The 18,953-nt window shown below is 39.3% G+C and overlaps 2 protein-coding genes and 1 long non-coding RNA gene across 5 annotated transcripts in view; 2 read left to right on the top strand and 1 right to left on the bottom strand.

Annotated features, from left to right (window-relative positions):
- Positions 1 to 3,704: 3,704 nt before the first annotated feature.
- Positions 3,705 to 10,330, top strand: LOC120322988. Its single transcript, XR_005563020.1, has 3 exons — positions 3,705 to 3,719; positions 4,771 to 4,844; positions 9,655 to 10,330. It is a non-coding gene; the product is annotated as an uncharacterized LOC120322988 (long non-coding RNA).
- Positions 10,331 to 12,091: 1,761 nt separating this feature from the next.
- Positions 12,092 to 15,037, bottom strand: TIGD4 (tigger transposable element derived 4). Its single transcript, XM_027723438.2, has one exon. It carries the CDS (start codon positions 14,902 to 14,904, stop codon positions 13,366 to 13,368), a length of 1,539 nt encoding a protein of 512 aa, XP_027579239.2. The 5' UTR covers positions 14,905 to 15,037; the 3' UTR covers positions 12,092 to 13,365.
- A 1-nt stretch (position 15,038) lies between these two features.
- ARFIP1 (ADP ribosylation factor interacting protein 1) overlaps positions 15,039 to 18,953 on the top strand; it is a 30,114-nt gene continuing 26,199 nt past the window's right edge. Inside the window, exon 1 of one of the 3 annotated variants that reach the window (XM_039379887.1) lies at positions 15,039 to 15,279. The gene's annotated coding sequence lies outside the window, so the exon portion shown is untranslated. The remainder of the gene's footprint in view (positions 15,280 to 18,953) is intronic. The other 2 variants (XM_039379888.1, XM_039379889.1) reach the window with 2 other exon arrangements.

Below are 18,953 nucleotides of genomic sequence, written 5' to 3' on the forward strand. Positions count from 1 at the left end.
TTTTCACAGTATTTTTGTTGCTTTAATGTATAAAGGATGTGCTATACTCCTTTCCATTTCTTCCCCATCTCCTTCCCAGGTTTGCCACTTTTGGTCTTTCTAATACCACACGGATTGCAAACATGCTTCCCTGATTTATCCTGCCCTGCATATTTGGCATATTTGCCCCATTCTGTAGACTTAGACCAGCTCACTCATCCCTTACTAAAACATAAAACCTAGACAGAGAAACTGGAAGAGAAAAGAGAAAAGGACTTCTGTTTGCTGCATTTTATCTCATATTTCTAGTGCAAAAGACTATATCTTTCCCTCTTTTCCCTTCTAGTCTTTCTACATAGCTTGTAGCATTTTTCCACACAGATTCCCATCAACTATTTTTGACTCACGTTTGGCTAACAACTTCTTGTGGCCCCTTGAGAACAAGACAGACACCCAGTGGTATGTACACCATTATTATTTCTAAGGCAAATACAAGTACGGGAAAGTGACTCTTGGCCACATTACATTTTAATTAAGATTTCAGAGTGATACAGAGGCAGTTTGGCACACATTTGACTATTTTAATTTAAAAAAAGTGTAGAGAAAGAGGATTGAGGTATTTTGGATGCTGACAAATCAGACTGTCAAGCAAGGGCAGTTACATGGTCCATCCCCAGTAGCATCAGGATCATGCTCCCCTGAAGCACTCCCAGCAGGCTCCCTTTTGCCTGCCTGGGAAGTAAGGTTGGCAGCCTTTGCCTTGGTTGTATTCCTCAGCCTCATGCATCTCTCTTAATCGCAGAAATGCAGAAACCAAAAACTGTAGTGACAGCCTTGCTGCAAAACTAACTATGTATTTGGAAACCTAGGTGGCTTCAGTCAGCTGATTTTGTAAGAGAGGTAGATTGTATCTGCTAATTTCATAGGCCTTAGTGCATTTACTAGGATTCAAAATGCACTTTAGCAAAAAGGAATGTCTTTTCACAGGTCAAACAACTAAGTTTCCTGGGTGCTTTCAATGTGTGTTACACAGCTGGAAACATTCTGTGCATGTTTGATGTTACTGTTTCATTGGTTTTTATATTATAAAGGGCATTTCTGAACACCTAGCTAGGCTCTTTGCTAATGTTCATCCCTAATCAGAGAAGGATTTACATCACTGAGATTACAGGATGTCACTAGCTGGACATTTTCAGAAAAACAGAAATGTATTGTAATGCTGCAGCCACTTGACTCATGCTCTTCTTGTTCCTTTTTCCTATGAAAACAACAACAGCTAAACTTTTGCAACTCATGTGGCAAGTTTAGAGTTAGTTATAGGGCTTATATTACAAACCTCTGCTATTGCAGCTTGTCTGCTGTGGACGTTGGCAGCTAATCCACCTGCTCTGAAGTGCAGGTAAGGGCTAGAGCCAGCCAAGTTCTGCTAGTCCCTTAATGACTTATTTCTGCCTCTGACATACGTTGGGAAAGGACAGATAAATTTTTCCCACAAGTCACTGTGAAAGAATGGGAAATAGAACTGTACTGCAATTCACTGCAACATTAAAATAAATAAATAAACAAATTATCATCAAAGCAAAGGAGAATGTGCAAAGCCCGCGGGGATCTGCTCAAGCCAGGCAGAGCCCTGGCTGCAATGGTGCTTCTGTGGGATGCTGAGCTAAGTAAGATTTGCAGAATTGAGGCTAAAATCCACAGCATTCTTGTGTAGAAACCTCATGTGGATTTGGAACCTCATCCATGGTTGTACTTGTTTCAGAGCAAGCATTGCCTGCATGAGTTGCAGAAGATAAAGCTCTCTTTCCAGCAAACTCTCTCAATTCTAGATTATTTGAAAAGACAAGTTACATTGTATTTCAGCCACAGAGGTGCTTAAGAAAAAGGTTTATATCTCTCTGAAACCAATGCCACCAGTATAAATTAGAACAATGCTTAGAACAATGAGATATAGTCTCTAACTGGGTATCATAAAAATATCTAAAATGAGAGTGACAATAAAAGCATAAAAACAAGTACCTTCCAGCTTTAAGAACCTCTTTGCTTAACTGGACTTGTAATTATCTTCTTTTGCCTTTTTTTTTATTTTCCTCCTTCCACACAATACAGGCTGTTAAATCACAGCTGTAATATTTTGGATACTTCAGTAGGAACAGAAATAAAATACAAAACTATACTTGAAAATATCCAGATGTTTGTATCTAAGTTTCCTTTAACAAAATGAAAAATGGATTCCTAAGAGAGACTTCTAACATTGAAAATCTCATCTGAAATTAAAAAGAATGCAGAGAGGGTGCTGGCAGACTTATACTGAAGTGCAGTTGGACACTTCATTTCTACTCGTTTCTTGGAAAGTGGTATATGGATTATAAATTTTGCACATTGCAGAAGCTTCCTAAGTTATTTGTGACTTGCATAAAATCCTAAAATAGGTGATGCCTTCATTCTACTGCAGTACTGGCAATGTTTTGAAATATGCCTCCTCCTTGGAACTTAGCTTTCCTTCAGGCAAAATCCACAGCTGAAACGGCATTTCTGAAAGGACGATGTCTGGTCAGCAAAATCATCATTTGACCACTGGAGAAACACAGCATTACTGGCTGATGTAGGTAGTCCCCTGCAGTGCCTCCCTCTAGCCTAGTGTGGGCTTTGCCCATAAAATCCTTCACCACAATCTTTCAAGACTCCTACCTTTGAAATTTAGGTGGGACTCCATGAGGTCTTTGTCTCAGTGCAGGCTTGCAATGTATCCCAAACTTGTATTAAGTGTACATTTGATAAAAACAGTCCAAGATAACTAATTAAAGGAACAAGTGGGTCATCGGGGCGCTTCAACGCTGTTGACAGGAGAGGGTCCCCTTCCACTCCCCGTTGGGGAAGACATCTGACCAGAACTGGACTCCAAAAGTAGAGCCGTGTAATAATCTAGGAGGAATGAGATGCCTCCCAGTGGGACACGAGTGGGTTCAAATGCCTGTTCAGAACAGAAACAGACGGCAGTCTCCAGTATCAGGAATAAAGGTGTTTTGTACAGACATGGCTGTGCAGGCACAGGAGGTAAACAAATCTTACAATACAGTCAGATACGTGTCAGACAATACAATTGTAATGCTAAAAGGAGTATCTGTGCAATTTAGAAAAACACTTCAGAGAATGGAAATTCTCTGTGACTGCTCCTGGGAGTGAGAGAAGAAACATCACCTGGGCGTCTAGCACAAGGATCAGAGCCTTGATGGCCACAGGCTTTCATGTGCCAGCACACTTGAGAGACGCACAGTCAGCAACTGAAACAGGGAAAAAAGCTGTCAGCCAGTGAGTTATCTTTGCATGAAATGTCAGTGCTGTGTGTCTTATATGGAGGTGCCTCCTCATTAGTTGTCACTTTCAAGTCAATGTTAGTTTAAGATCTGGCTTGAAAAAATCCACAGCGCTCTATAGAAATTGAAACATTTCTCTTAAAGAGATAACAAAAGTGAGACTGATGAAGTAAAGGATTGAAAACCAAACATGAATCTGTCTCATTTAGTGAAATGAAGAGTAGAGAAACAAGGTACTTGAGAGAAAGTAAGCTAGATTTTTTTAAACCCTTCTTATTTTTATTTCTAGGGTGCTTCAGCTAACTGTCTGAAGATATTTTCTCAGCTGTGAACAATTCATAAGAAGAGAACAAAATCTGAAAAGCACATTCCTTCAGTAATACTAGACCATAAAAAAACCCAGCAGTACATCCAAACTGTAATGTGAGTACTAAGATTTTTCCAGCCACACCTAAAGTATCTAAGATAATCTTTGATGTCCTAAAATAATTCTGCTTAAATGTTGCTCGATACTTTTTTAGGCTGTGGCAGCTCTCATTTGATCCTCCCATCGAGATTCCTTTCTCTGTTCTTGAATTAAAATGTTTTCTTCCTTTTCCTTTGCATATTTTCACTGTAATTAGTGAACTTCACAAATAGTTAATATAGAGTCCAGACTCTAAAGAAACATTAAAGATGAGCTTTTTTAAAGCTACTTAGATACCTAAAGATGCAAATGAGCACTAACTACTTTTAAAATTATGGATATCTGATCTGGGCCAAATTTTGTTCCTAGATACTTTGAAAAAGTATATTCTCTTAGTTTGTTATTTAAATATCTTTAAAGGACCTAACCCAAGTGGCCAGTTCTAGTCTAGCATTATGAACCAATGTTTAAAATCATGGAAGCAGCCTCCAGTCCTATCTTAGTCCAGCTCTCCAGCAGAACCTGAGCACATACTTAAGCATGTAAATAGTCCCAGTAGAATCAAAGAAACAGCATCCAACTGAAAACCAGACAGATATTAAAGGAAAAAAGTGTGATGGTCTGTAGAGAGTCTGTATGTATAATGTGTATGCAAGCAAGAGGCTAAATTAAGGCTGTTGAGAGGCTTTCAGTCTGCATTTCGAGCATATGCCTTTTTAACTTCAGGCCCCCATATAGAAAGGTGTTGGTGCTCTAGAAGGCACTTTGCCTGTTCCTCTATGCCAGTGGAAACTAGGACTGGAGCAATGAATGAAGGAATGGTGATTATTTGAAAATGGAACTACATAACATTTTGAAACACATCTGTTTTAAAGAAATATTCAATTAAAGCATTTTTTATATGGCACTAATGATTACTACTGGTTTGACCATCACAGATGCTAATATGTGTTACACCCCTTTGTTAGTGTGATTGTATTAAACCCACATACTGCTTACTCAAAAAGTTTTCAACAGTCTTTGCAATGCCAAGGATGCTATTTCAGGAATTCATACACTTCTGTCTAGGATCTGAAATCATTCAGACACCATGTTGAAACCTGGAAAATCACATACCTGCACCTTCATTTTCATATAGCAATGTGAGTATGTCTTACCTACAGTTCTTATTTTTCTGAAAACAGTACCCTGTCCCAACATGTGGTGTATTTAATCACTGACTAGGTCTTTATGCAAGTGATAATATTTTTTATGATACTCATCCAAAATGCCATTAGTCACAACCCAGAGAGGGATATGCTGAAAGGACTTGTGACAGAAAGCATGCCTTTTCAACACTCTGTGTTTAAATCTAACTTTCAGTTCGGTAAAGCTGACAGTAGTGCTCCAAGACTGCCTGAAAAAAAAAATCATAAATTTTGCCTTATGTCTTTTCTGCTACGTTGTTTTTGTTTCTCTCCCTCTGAGATATACCTTTCTCATTCCCCGTGAGAAACTCTACCAGTTTATTATATGGTTAAAGTAAGTTTATGTGTTCATTCACTTCATCTTGTCTGAATATATAGAATGCTTCCTAGTTAAGTTACAATGTAGCTGTCACTCAGTGAAACCTTAAGAATTTGATTAAGTTGTGCAAGTGCTGACCTTACCAAAAGGTCACTGAGTGAAACCTCATAAATTTGTGTAAATTGTAGAAACATCGAGTTTGACAAAATACAAGCAGCCGTGTATGTCCTCTTCCTCCTGCTTGAGCCTGGTATGAGGAGAAATCCTTTCCAAAGAGCTAGGTTAGATATGCTGTAGCTCATTTTCAGGTGGATCCATATTTTGACCAATCTCTGTGATGGCAGTGCAAGATGGTATACCTTCACTATTTTTTTGGTTGCTGTAGAGATCTGTGACACATACTTCAGTATGGGCTAGCAGCCCCATTACATAACCTAATAGCAGTACACAGACTGATACCCCTTAACTCTTATGGCTCCTTTTCTATATATCTGTCCATGCCACAGTCACATCCCTGTGCCAAAGTGTGGGTGCACCATGTGGTCTGATGTGAGAAGATCATGGGCCTGACAGGCTGCTACATTGCCTATATCCTGCTATCTGAAACTTAATCTTCTGTCAGAAGGTAGTTTTTATACTTAGGTGTAGCTTAAGTACAAGGCAAGGAATACTAAAATTCTGTGAGAACTGGCATTTGTCTGGTTGCAGGCAGATGCATCAAGAGTAAAAGAGGTCAATGCTAACTAATGGCTAAAGAAACTCCTGATGGAAAGAATTGTAGATATGATCCTATAGGAAACAGAAGCCTCCTGGAAGTGAATGTATAATTCCACGCTTAATCCATTTTGATTTCGAGTACTTAATTGTGAAGTTTTATGTCTTCTACCATGTCTGCAAAGGTCAATTCACATAGCCTGAGTTTACAACCCCCTTGAATGTCAATAAGGGCAGATCTCCACATGCTTTAAATTCTTATCATTGTATCTCCACACAGAGATAAATGTGGTGTTCATTTGAGGTTCACAACTCATTCTTTTCCCAGTAGAAGTGGAAATGCTTTTAGAGAATGCAAGTATCTGGTACTCAAAAAAAAAATATGCCTGCCAAAAATAGGAGCTATATTTAAAGCCTGTAAGTCAGACGGGTGGATGGCACAGAACTATCCCAGGTTTCTGAACTGGGGGACCAATCAGATCAGGCAGGAGGCTGACAAAGAATTTTTAATCTCTGAGGAGATGGAATGGCAGACAGGAAGAAGAGTGCAGGATGAATGATTAAAAGCAAACCAATACCTGCATTACTGCTTTTGGAAGATGTAATCTCACAAATATGTGCCTTGCCTGAGGAGTCAGCATCCTAGTAAGACACTGGCTCAGCCCACTTGGGAGGCAGAGCAGCAGTTAAACCTCCTGCTGGCTGGAGAGTGAGGGCTGTTTTCCACACACTGCAAGATTTCTTCCTAATTGTTGCAGACCAATATGCTGGTGAACACTAGCGGAGCTCCCTGCAAAGAACCCTGTTCAAAATTATCACTTTTGCGAGGCTACACTAGTGCAAGCAACTGGGTTCTCCCCACTGTGAGATGAAGTGAGAGGATGAAGAAATCCAAAGGAAGTTTTAAGTTCATAAAGCTCCCTAATCTCCATTCTAAATAATCCCTTAGGAAGCTTACATTAATGTGAATTTCATATAATCTCATTGTCCAGGATGCTATCTGCCATCCCAGTATTAGTCCTCAACAGATCATCGCTGAGAATGCAGGCATTTCACAAGGAATTCATGTTGGAGTTGCACATGTGCATTATGGCTGGGTATAGATAATGGTGTGGATATCATTAGGGAATGATTGAGTTATTTTTAAAGGTATTTAACCACGAAATTGCAAAATGATTACTAACCATCCAAGCGTTAAGTTTGTCAAATGCTTTCTTGTTAGCTGTAGTGAGCAAGTTGCTGGCAACAAATTAGATTTTGACAAATCTTTTAAGATGTTGTATGATTTAGGGCACCTAACTCTACATGGGATGAGTGAAGACCAGGTGAGAATGGGACACAAAAAACTACTAGTTTTATTACATATTTACTTCAGCTTTGCCTTTTGTAGTTTGGGTTTCTGCTGCCATCTTCTACATGCTACAAGAGTATGAAGCACAATATTGCCAACTCGGCAGGAAATTATCAAATCTTAAGTCTCTTTTGGTTCATAAGAGAATTTCTGTTGCTTTTTGAAAAAATTATGTTAGTAATGGGACATATAGGGAAAGCCCTTCTGATGAGGCATTGGATGGTTCTTTGTAGTCATTCAACAAACAGAGCCAAGAGCCTGTAGCTCTGTCTGCCTGTACTTGCATTTCTATCTTGCTGTTGCATGTCTACGGTATTTGCCACATCTGCTCCTACTTCTCTGCAAACGCTCAACATATAATGCACTGAAGTCTGGTCACCCTCAGCTCTCACAGGGAACTGTCCCTACTAGAATTTGAATTGTTATGTTTGTCTGTGCCATTTGTTGAATGTATGTGTAATGCTGATAGTAATTTTTTCTCAGAGCAGTAAAATTTATATCCGTCCAGCTGGCTTTTCAAAAATAGTTCAAAAGTTGTTGGGAACAGCATGTAAAAAGTATTTCTAATTCATATCCCAAATCTGTACTACAAAGTGTCTCTCAGCTAATTTCTGAAAAGCCATGCCAATTTTTAAGCTCATCTGACTCCTACTGCAACTTCTAGACTCAACATTTCTTACATAGAAATGCTGTTTCAGCCTTGCCTTGTCTCTAGGCAAATGTCTGTTTGCTTACTGAACATTGGTGAGCCCTGAGCAGTGCAGTGACAGTTTACATAGATCATGTCTCACTTTGCTCTAGGAAAAAAAACAACCAAAAAACTTGTGTCAATTAATGTTGAAGTGGAGCTGAATTATGGGTGGCCATTTCTTGCCATCTGAAATTCAGAGAACCTGTGGTGTTACCTCTTGTAACAATTTCTGAGGCTAATTTGTGTATGGATATGGATTTACAAAGGACTCTGGATATTGATTTCGAATAATAAGTTCTGCTTAACCTGACTTACAAGTTCTCCCAGAGTCCCTGCAGGGGAATTTCAATAGACTTTGCTTTTTAACTTCTCCTTTTTTATGATCTACCTGCCTTTCTCCATGATCTCAGGCCATATGGGCTGGCTACAAAGCCAAACAGGGCACAAACATCTCAAGTCTCACAAACAACTATTAAAATAGAAAAGCGTGGAAATAAACAACAGAAAATGTAAGTTCAAATAAAAAACCTTGATAGAAATTAGCTAATATCTGAGCTGGCTTTCAGTCTGACTTATTTTATGCGACACTGTAACACAGTTAGCTATGTAAACAGCCCCAAACTCCATCTTTGTGCAGGTTTTGTTTGTGGGTTTGTTTTTTTACAAGCTTAAAAAAATGAATAAAATTCATGCTGGTGATCAGGAGTGTAAAAGTAAGGTTCAAACAAAGTAAAGACTTGAAATGACCAAGAATAAAGAATAGGAGAAAAAATAAAATGCAAAGAGGTAAAATTAGGGAAAACCCCCATACTTTTAATCATTACATAATCTTTGATGTAAGGGTAACATGAAGACATGCCAAATCAAATGGAAAGTAAAAAACTGGGGTGTCTCCAGAAAGAGTTAAATATTTGTTTTTGGAGAAGAGAACTGGACACCAAATCATGGAAAGGAAGAAAAGGGATTTTGAAATGTAGTTTAAATATTAATTGGGACCAGTAAAAGAGAAAGGAAGAAAGATCTAAAGAGCTAATGGTAAGGGTATGATATTTAGAAATGTAAATGTAAAAGTGAACTGTGGCAAGGATGTTGTATGGGCTGATAGGGGTAAGAGATGAAAGAGAAAAAGGAAAGTTTTAAACAAAGATACTAAATGTCAAATTGAGAATCTCAAACAAACAAACAGGTCAGAAGTGACCACTGACAGAAAGAAAAATGGAGACATCTGAAAGGAGAGAAAGATGCGTGTTTTGTTACTAGTTCTCTCAGACATCCTGGGAGACTGCAAGAAAAAGCACTGCTCATCCTCCTCTACAAAAGGAAGAGACAAAAAAAAAGTAAGGACATACTCAATGTTCTTAGCTAAATGGAGCAAGGATTCAGGAAGGCCACTAAATACAGCAATGGAGAAATTAGGGCCTGAGATCACGAGGATGTGTACCAAGAGGGTGATACTGGCTGTCACATGAGACGATTCAAAAATACCACCTGCAAAGATAATATTAGAAATAGGGAGAGTAAGGAGGAAAGCAGCTTGCCAGAAGGTTGGGCCAGCAATCCTAACATTAACACTAGAATTAGTAGGATATAAATGAATATCAAATGATAGAAGGCAATGGATAAAAAAGGGTGGAAGGGGAAAAAAATAGAATTCTGAATAGCAAAATATCATCTTGCATCATTTATACAGGTTAGAAGTATGAGGCACCAATGTTGCCAGAAGCAGTGCTTTCAATAGGTTGTCTCCTTCTATGGATGATACAGTGGCAGCCCCACACTACATCTCTCAAGAGAAGTGGATGACTTCAGATGAGAAATCCAGCAACTAGTTAACACACGTTGAAGTGATTCTTGATTTGCAAGTGTTTTGTAAGAACAGCTCCAGAGAGTAGAGCTCTTTGAGCTTCACTACTGAGCAGAGGCCAGGAGAGCTGAGACCACTTGCCGCCCTCCTCAGCAATCCCACGTCTCACCGTTTTCAAAGAACAGATTATGAGTTATTTCATTTGGCATTTGGGGTGAGGTTGCACCATCCCATCAGACCACAACTTTCTCAGACAGGTGAGTCACTACCCCGGTGATTATAACTAAGCCTTACACAGGCACACAAAGCAACACAAGTGCAGAAGCGGAGGATGCAAACCAGCTCTGGAGCTCACCCCCACAATGATACAGCCAATGGATGAGCTGTGTGCAGGCTGACAATTCACATGGATTGTAGCTACGTGTCTGGTGAAGTGTAAAAACTTGTTAAATAATTTCCTTTTACCATTAGAGGTGGGCAACCTTCCTTTCAGTAACAGTTTAAAAAGAAGATGTAGTTTTATAGATCTGAAAGGTATTCAGAACAGCAAACACAAAAAAAATCACAGTGTAATATTTATTAAAATTTGCAAATAAAGATGTATTTTTGAAGAATATACTTAATTTTACACATTATTTGTCTCAAAAATGAATCTGAGGATGCTTTTGATTATATCAAACATACCTTCCAAATATTTTTTCTATTTTGGCCTTGTCTAGAAGTCAGTTATGTTTTTAAAACTTCCTATGTTCAGTTCATACTTCTAGAATTCACTTTGGGTTACTGAAAGCAACCTCACTGACTTGATGCTGAAGAGCATAATCACAGTCTAACCATGGTATAAGCAAAAAAGCTACAGAGAAAAGCATGCAGTTGTCCACACTAATACCTGAATTATTATAGCAAATGACGGCCTTAGTAATCCGCCTTTTGTAGAAAAGGTTCTTCTTTTAAAATATGGTGTAGTCTAGAGCAATATTCTTCCTCTCCCTCCAAACGAAACCACTACAGACACAAAAAGCCAGTGTCCGGGTGGTTTACCCGGACAACGCAAAGAAATCTCTAGCTCAAACTGTGTACACTAAATTGATTAACATTTACATAGCACACCACTTCCTTTTTTGCCGTTAGCATTTCAGATCTGTGAGTCCGCATTTCCCTGTGACAGACACCCAAAACAGCAACAAGCTTCAGAATGGTTTTCACGTTCTCTGACTATCAATGTGACCAAAATCCAAGTGAAGAAAAATATTTGGGCTCCTAAATAATTTTGAAAGCTATATAAAGTGTGTGACCTACAAAATCAGTTTCAGTGAGTGCATTTTAACTTAGTTTCTCAGAATGAACTAGGAGGCTAGGAAAAAGTCGTCTATTCTCTAAAGATACAGGATTTTGATGGGTTGTATGTTTTTTAAAGCAAGTTCCACAATTCACCTTCAAAGTCCAGGTCAAACAGTAAATCCTTCCTGTTGTTTACATGTCATGAGTATGACAGCACTCAGTAATTTACTTCCTTCATTACCAGCTAACAACGTTATTTCCCATCTCCTGATTTCCTAAGCTGCTTCTTGTGAAGATTACACTTCCTGTAGGTTGAACTCTTGGTTAACCAAGATTTGCTGCTTATATACACAAGTCTTTCTCATTCAGATCCAACATTTTCACACTCTTCACTCTCTCAGAAGGAAACAGAGGGTCTCTTTATCTGGGACTTGGGCCAATAAGGGCCACAGGGAGTCACATCGTAATAAATATACATATTTACTATATGGATAATAGAAACTTTTTCCTAAACTTGCTTTTAGCTGGAGAAGCTGTTGCAAAGAAACATATTTTAAATCAAAGGATTACTATAGGAAAATTATCTGCAGGTCTCAAATAAGCTTAGACAAAATAGAAAGTACATTTCACAAGTTTGTTCTGAAGTATTTAAGCAAGCAAAATGTCACACACCTTTCTAATTTAAAAGACTTTGCATTTGTATTTGAAAAGAATAAAATAATAAATAGTTAAAAGAGCTAATTCAGAGGGATCTTTCACGGAATCTATAAATCTCCATGTAGGACTTATTGGGATTTCAACAGAAATTTCCTATTTAGTCAGAATATCCTTTGGAAGGAATTCACATCAGGTATTTAACAAAAAAACCCCAGAAGTTTGTGTGGGTTTTTTGGTAGGGGTTCTAGTAAAACATTCATACAGTTTAGCCATATGCATTTCCTCACCAAACCACCCTGGTATTTTCACAGTCTTCCAACAATTTTCTCAAATGCTTTCACAAACTGATAAAATGTCCTACACCAGAAAAAAAGGTAAACAAAGCTTTAGCCAAACTATTTATTGAAAAGTGAAGAATCAAATAAGCATGAGATTTTTTTCCATGGTTTAATTATAGGCACCATAATATGATCGTTATTACACAGCCTTCCTAAAGGGCTTCTATAAAATATTTTATTCTTCCTCTAAATTAGAACAATTATATCTAACTTCTGAAAAAAATTTTAACTGATACAGAAAAGATTTAAAACAGGTTTTGAAAAAAGCCACAAGCAGGGCATTTCATATAGACTCTGGTTTTTGGCTCTGCTATGATTACATTGCCTGAAACACATACTCGAAGACGTGTAAATGTACAATAATTTACTCAACTTCATACTGCACTTGTGCAAACAGCACTCTTCTTAATGGGACTTAAAATGACAAACCACATTAGTGCATTGAATCCTACAGCAAAGTCTTCAAGTATTGTAAATAAAACAAGAGTTCAGTGAGGGTTTTAGTGCAGATGCTGCAAAAACTGATTCTTTTTTCTGTATTTACTGTAGAAATACATGGAGTTGCAGAGGAAGACCTACATCAAATCCATGTACCGAAAAGGCTGAAAGGGAGAGAATGACCTTCCTTTTTGACCTCTTCACAGCCCAAGTAAAGCTTTGTTTGTCTTTTGACTCTTGGATAAATGATTATGCCATTCGTGTGTATCCACATGCGAACACTTTTAAGAAAACAAAACAAAACAAAACAACACATCCAAAGCTGTGGTAACTTTCCGCTGTTCATCACTTGCTGCAAGAATAAATGATGGCCAGAATTCTTGACTAAGGACAAAAATGTTTATTTGAAAAAACCCTTACTTCTCAGAATTCAGGCATGTATTTTCTGTGTTATCCAATTTCTTGTTTATGTATCAAAAGCACCGAGCTGATAAATATTTACTACTGCACCGTCAAAAAACCAAAGACACCAGTGGAATTATTAATGCGTAGAAGTGCTAATCTCTTCCCGAAGAAAGAATTCCAAGTGGTCATGAGTTTATCCTGACTGCACCGAACTTCTTTTTCCTCCACTATACTTACTACAGTTATTAGTTTCAGGATTTGGCTCACTCCAAATTTGTGTCATTTGTTCCTAATTTTGTGTAAAATTTCAGTTTCAGCCCTTTTCCATAATTTCAAATTTCTTTTGTTATGTACATCTAGTCACCTGAGCAAAACACACCAGAGAACATTTCAGCAATCCTTGTTATTAAACTGCCTTTGTTTACTTACATAATCTAATTTTTTTCTAATTACATGCTTTCCCACTTTGCTAAAATATTTATTTACTTGCTACATGTTGAATAAAATTCTCCAAATCAACTAGGGAATCATAAAGCCAATCATCCGTGTCTTGACTTCTGAGAAACTTCCGAAGGGTATCTAAAGCGCTCAAAGCCTCGTTTTTTGATGGCAAAACCTGTTCAGCTCCCTGAAATTGATCACCTTCATTCTCATCCTCATCTTCATCTTCATCACCAAAAAATGTCCTGGCTTTATCTGACACAATTTCTTTGGCACACATCATTCCATTATTTATGTGCACTTCATAAGTTAGCAAGTCATCATCTAGAGCTGCATATTCCTCCAAAGATAAGCCTTCTGGAAACTCCACTCCAGCTGCTTGTGCGTGAGCAATCAAATCAAGATCACTTTCAATCTGTTTGTTGTTACCATTTGTCTCAGTTTCTAATTTGAATTCTTCTCCATTATAACTTTTTACAATAGTCTGTGGTGTTACTTCCCTCCAGCACAGGTACAACATCTCAATTGCATCAAGAAGGGTCAGCATAAACTCTTTATTACCTTCTACACAATCAACAAATCTCTTGATAAGACAGTGCCTGTATTTAACCTTCAGACTTCTGATAGCCCCTTGTTTCACAGCTATACATGAAGAGGAGTCTGAAGGAAAGAAAACTAATTTGACAGACTTCAGGTTCTTTACCTCTGTGTGAGCTGGGAGAGAATCAGCAAGAATAACCACTCGGCGCTGCTGTGCTTGAAATCTGCCATCGAGTTTACGCATCCACTGTTCAAACACTTCTGGAGTCATCCACGCCCTGTCATTTGCTTCATAATCCACAGGAAGCGACTTCACATCTTTGAAAGACCGTGGACTTTTGTTTTTTCCTATAACAAGCAGTGGAAGTTTCTCGGAGCCATCCATATTTGTCCCCACCACTACAGTTATTCTCTCTTTGCTTAGTTTACCTACAGAACAACTTTCCCCTTTAAATGCAAATGTGTTATGTGGTAACATTTGATACAACAATCCAGTCTCCTGTATATGAAACACATTTTTTGGCTGATAATCATTTAAATAATAAGGAAGCACATTCTGGTACCAAAGGGTTGGAGCATCCGCTGTAGTAGTTGCAGCTGCTTCTACAGGCTGAGCTCTGAAAACTAAACCATATCTCGACTTGAAACGATCGAGCCAGCCATTGCTGCACCTAAAATCACTGTGTCCGAGCTTCTGGGCAAAATCATTCGCCTTGAGGCGCAGCATGGGACCGTTCACCGGCACCTTCAGGCACTGCGCGATCCTGTACCACTTCATCAGTGCCTCCTCCAGGTCGGCATAAAAAGCCGTCCTCAGCCTTTTCCTTTTGGGATCAAACCGCAAAGTTTCAAAGGCTTCCAAAACTTTTTCCTTATTCTTCATAATCGAAGACAGGGAGTTCTTCTTTATGCCATACTTGGCTGCAATGTCCGCCTTTTTCTTGCCACTCTCCACGGCGCTTATGATGTCGATTTTCTCCTCGATAGATATGCTTTTTTTCCTCCTCACCATGTGTTCGGGCAGCGCCTCTGCCATGGCACCGAGGTCCGCTCATCCACATCCACACGCGGGCACGCACCCTCCTGCTCTGCCGGCTGGCTTTCCGGGACGGCGCACCGATCCCAGGGCACGGCACTTGGCGAGCCTGGAGCCGCCTCCCCGGCTGCGCTGCCCCCGGTTGCCATGGCCGCGACCATAGACACGGCAGCCCAGAGCGGCCGCCGCCCTCCTCCCCTTTCCGGCACGGCGCTTCCGGCTCCTGCTGCCACCGGAGAAGGAAGAAAATAAAGCCGGAGAGGGGCCGCCGGCGCCGCCCTGCCCGGCTGCTTCTTGCCCCCTCTCCCTGTCTCCGTCCCGCCCTGCCGTCCCCCGCAGCACGACGTCCCCGGGGCCGACGCGGCGCCGCCGCAGGTGAGGGCCGGGCCGGGCCGGGGCAGCCGCTGGGCCCCGCGTTCGGGGCGGGCGGGGAGGGCCGGGCCGCGCCTCCCGCTCCGGCCCGTCCGACGTGTCATCCCGCGGGGCTCCCGGGCGGGGGGGGCGGGCGGGCGGGGGTCTGCCCATCTCGTACGGCTCCGCTCCGGAGGGCACTGGGCGCCCGGACAGGGAGGGCAGAGCCTGAGCTTGGTTCGCGAGAGAGAGAGGGAAGCTGTGTGAATTTCGTGCCCCCGAGACTTACTCCACACCCTGGCAATTACTGTTTTAAGTGTGCCAATTTGTCTTTTGATTGCTGCTCTTCAAGCATGGGAACGCTGTGGTGTTGTGTGACAAGCAGGTGTTGTGTGTGGTGTTTGTTTACAAACTAGACGCAGTTCTTCCAGTGTTTCTTATAGTAAATCTCTAATATGTCATTTTTAACTGGCACCACCTCATATCCTTTCATCTCGTATGAAGGGCTCTAAGGGGGATCATCCTGAATGTCCAGTTCAGAATGAAGTTTCAGTGTCTAATGTGTGCTTTCTTATGCTTGGTGGCACCAGTAGCAAGGAGTTATCACTTTGCAGTTGGTGGCTGTAAGTGTTGACTCTCTACAAAAGACAACAGAAGGGTTCTTTTGCAGGGCTGGAAAAGGACATTACTTGATCGGTGCAGCTCCAAAAATGTCTGAATCATATATATGTTTATGTGTATATGTGTGTACACACACACAGTTAAAATGTAAAGATTAAGTAACACAGAAGAACAGATTGGAAGCATTAGGAAGCTGAGGCAGTATCTTGATTCACTGTTTCTTTCTGTTTTGGTAGAAGTTGAAATCATAATGGGCGCCCGTGGCTTACCTAATCTGGAGACGAGCACAGCATTAAGGCGTTCAGGGGCAGGTTGACCCATCATGGGGTTGTGGAAGTTAGTAGCAGCCTTGTTCTCTGGTCTTTATCTCCATCATGTCTTCTAACTCTCAGTCATAATTAGATCTTGTAAGTGGAGCAGCCAGGGAATTCAAGAGCATTAAGAAGAAACTATGCTGTGATTGCAGCAGAAACTGTTTAATGCAGTTCTTTACAGTCTTTTTAAAAAAGCAGTTGATCTTTATCTTGACAAGAATTAGTGAAAGTATTCTTAGTTAGAAATCAAAATTAAGAAAATATGTGTAAAATCATTATTTTAGTGGATTTTCTACAGTGTTACAAAAACTTGTATTGCTTATCTATGCCTTGGAGTAATAAGACAGCAATAAAAGTGTGTAGTAACTTAATTTGGACAGAAGCTATCTTGCTTTTGCCTTATTGGCAATTAATTAAAAAAAACAAGCAAAGGAGCCAGTGCATCCTGCTTAGAAGAGGAGATTTGGTTCTTGAGAATCCCATGGTTCTCATTTCTGAAACCAGAAGTCATTTACCTAAGTGATGTAACTATGTGAAGAATAAACTCCTTATTCAAAACTAATTTATTGTTGATGACATTTAATTCATATTTGCATGAATAAGCAAATATGAATTTGCCTTTTTTATTAAAGGTTCATAAGTGTGCTCTTCTAACCACTAATTATAATTGGTTAAATGTCTCTGAAGTCTTTATCCTAGAGTAAGCTTATTATGTTGTTTATAAGTTTTTGCTTTGCTATGCTTTTTACTTTGCCAGATGAAGAAGTGATATATAAATCCCCAGGACTTAGAAATTGTGTGGTTTTATTTACGGTGAGCAAAACTGAAAATGACTGAACCTGTAATCTAATATGCATTAAGGTAGATTCACCATGGGGGGCTTGATTTTAGTCTATGTCCTCTCTTCTACTCTGGTGCAGTATTTGTGTGGATTTGCAGAACTGGTCTAGTGGGGGAAAAATGAAGATCCAGAAGGGTGGGAGTGATATAGACAGGGTTTCAGGCTTAAATTCATGTCAGGATATGGATCAAGCATATTTTTCCCAAGTAGAACATCTCTGAGTTGTTGTAATTGCAACTAATAGTAGTAAATGTTCTAGTACACCAGTCAGTCACCTAACATATTCCAAAGTTGGGGCTGCTTTAGTGGGAAAAAACCCCCAACAACTAGATAATGCAGAATTCATGCTGTCCTGAGGATCAGCAACCTCTGATAAAGAACAGCACTTTGGCACCTGCAAGAACTATGGAGATGCAAAAGTCTGTAGGCATTTCTGTAATGGAACCTTAAGTATAAATGATAAATGTGTGTAGATGCCATCATTGCTGCAATTTCACATAAATGTCTTCACTTCTGAATCTTGGTGAAGATGTAGAAAGTTTTCATCCTTGCATACAGCATTCAGTGTTTATTTCCCTATTTTTTTGCTGTGCAAGCAGTCATCAGGAAATTCTGTAGTTAAATTAGAATGTGCAATTGAACTTTTTATGAAAGCCACCTTTAATCTACATTTTTTCCTCTTCTCATGTTTTAAAGGTGGTCAGTGTGGTCGTGCAGAGCTGGATCATAGAGCTGGCAAGTGTTGGCACTACTTGCAGGAAAAGAATATTGTACAACAAAATTGGTGAATTAACACAAATAGTGAATTAATTTGGATTTTAAAAAATTAATTGTCTTTATGCAGTGTCTTCTCCATGGGTTTGTGAGATGGTTCATGCCTCTAGATTAGGTTATTAAAAGTTCTTAAGTCTATCAAAATTATTTTTACTGCTTATAGCACTTAATAGTTTTAAACAGCGTTACTGGTCTATGTAAGTTTGTATATGATATAAAAATATAACTCTAGGAACACAAACGTGGTAAAACTGAGGAACAGATTGCCTTAACAAAGACTGCACTACAACATGAATTTAGCTTCTTGTTTAACCAGCAGAGCGTGGAAATCTCACGTATTCTTCTAATCCATAATGGACTTTTTTTAGCTACTCAAAAATAAGCTGTTAAGCGCAGAGGTTGTTTTCAACCACAAGCATAGTTTGGACAGGACTGTGGGAAAACAGCACCTCTGCCATATGGTCTTTCATATTCAAAAGAAATTTGAAAAATTAAGAAAGATATGTGAAGGAATTTTGTATTGATAGTAGAAAAATCCAACTTCATTCAGTGATATCTCTGAATGAATTGTTTTTCTGGAGAAAGTGTCTTATTTTACGTTTGATTTTTTCAAAGTAAAGGTTAGTCAATGTAATATGGTCTGGATGATTTAGGTGATTCAGTTTCTCAGGCTTTGGTCATGCGAGCTGCTTACCTTATTAATTATTTGCTTTAATTAGAATTTTTTATAGCTTAGGCATTTGAAATACAATATAAATACAAATAGTGATCTCTTTATAATTTTTCTTAATCTGGTATTTGTCTGAACATGTATAAAATGGTGCAATACTTAATGAACTGAAGTCATGCGTGATTATACTCAATACTGACAGACTGTTTAATTTTTAATGATTGGTTGTCTGCTCCTCTCAAACAGCTAGGTGAATTGTGGTGTCACCTGTAGGTACCAGCTATTTGAAATTGAATTTAGATACTTTTCTTATTTAAGCTATATTAGGCATGTAATTCATCTTCCATGATCACTACACTCACTGAGCTGATTTCTTGTGCATGTGCTCAGTGTCATTGCCTTTCTTTGCCTCCGTAGCTGAGATCTTTTTGAGACTAAAATGAAAGGGATTCTGTTTCTAATAGGCTTAACAGACTGA

This window comes from Pipra filicauda, unplaced genomic scaffold (assembly GCF_003945595.2).
Source record: "Pipra filicauda isolate LSUMZ 115617 unplaced genomic scaffold, ASM394559v2 scaffold17_size4572894_pilon, whole genome shotgun sequence".
NCBI classification, from domain to species: Eukaryota; Metazoa; Chordata; class Aves; order Passeriformes; family Pipridae; genus Pipra; species Pipra filicauda.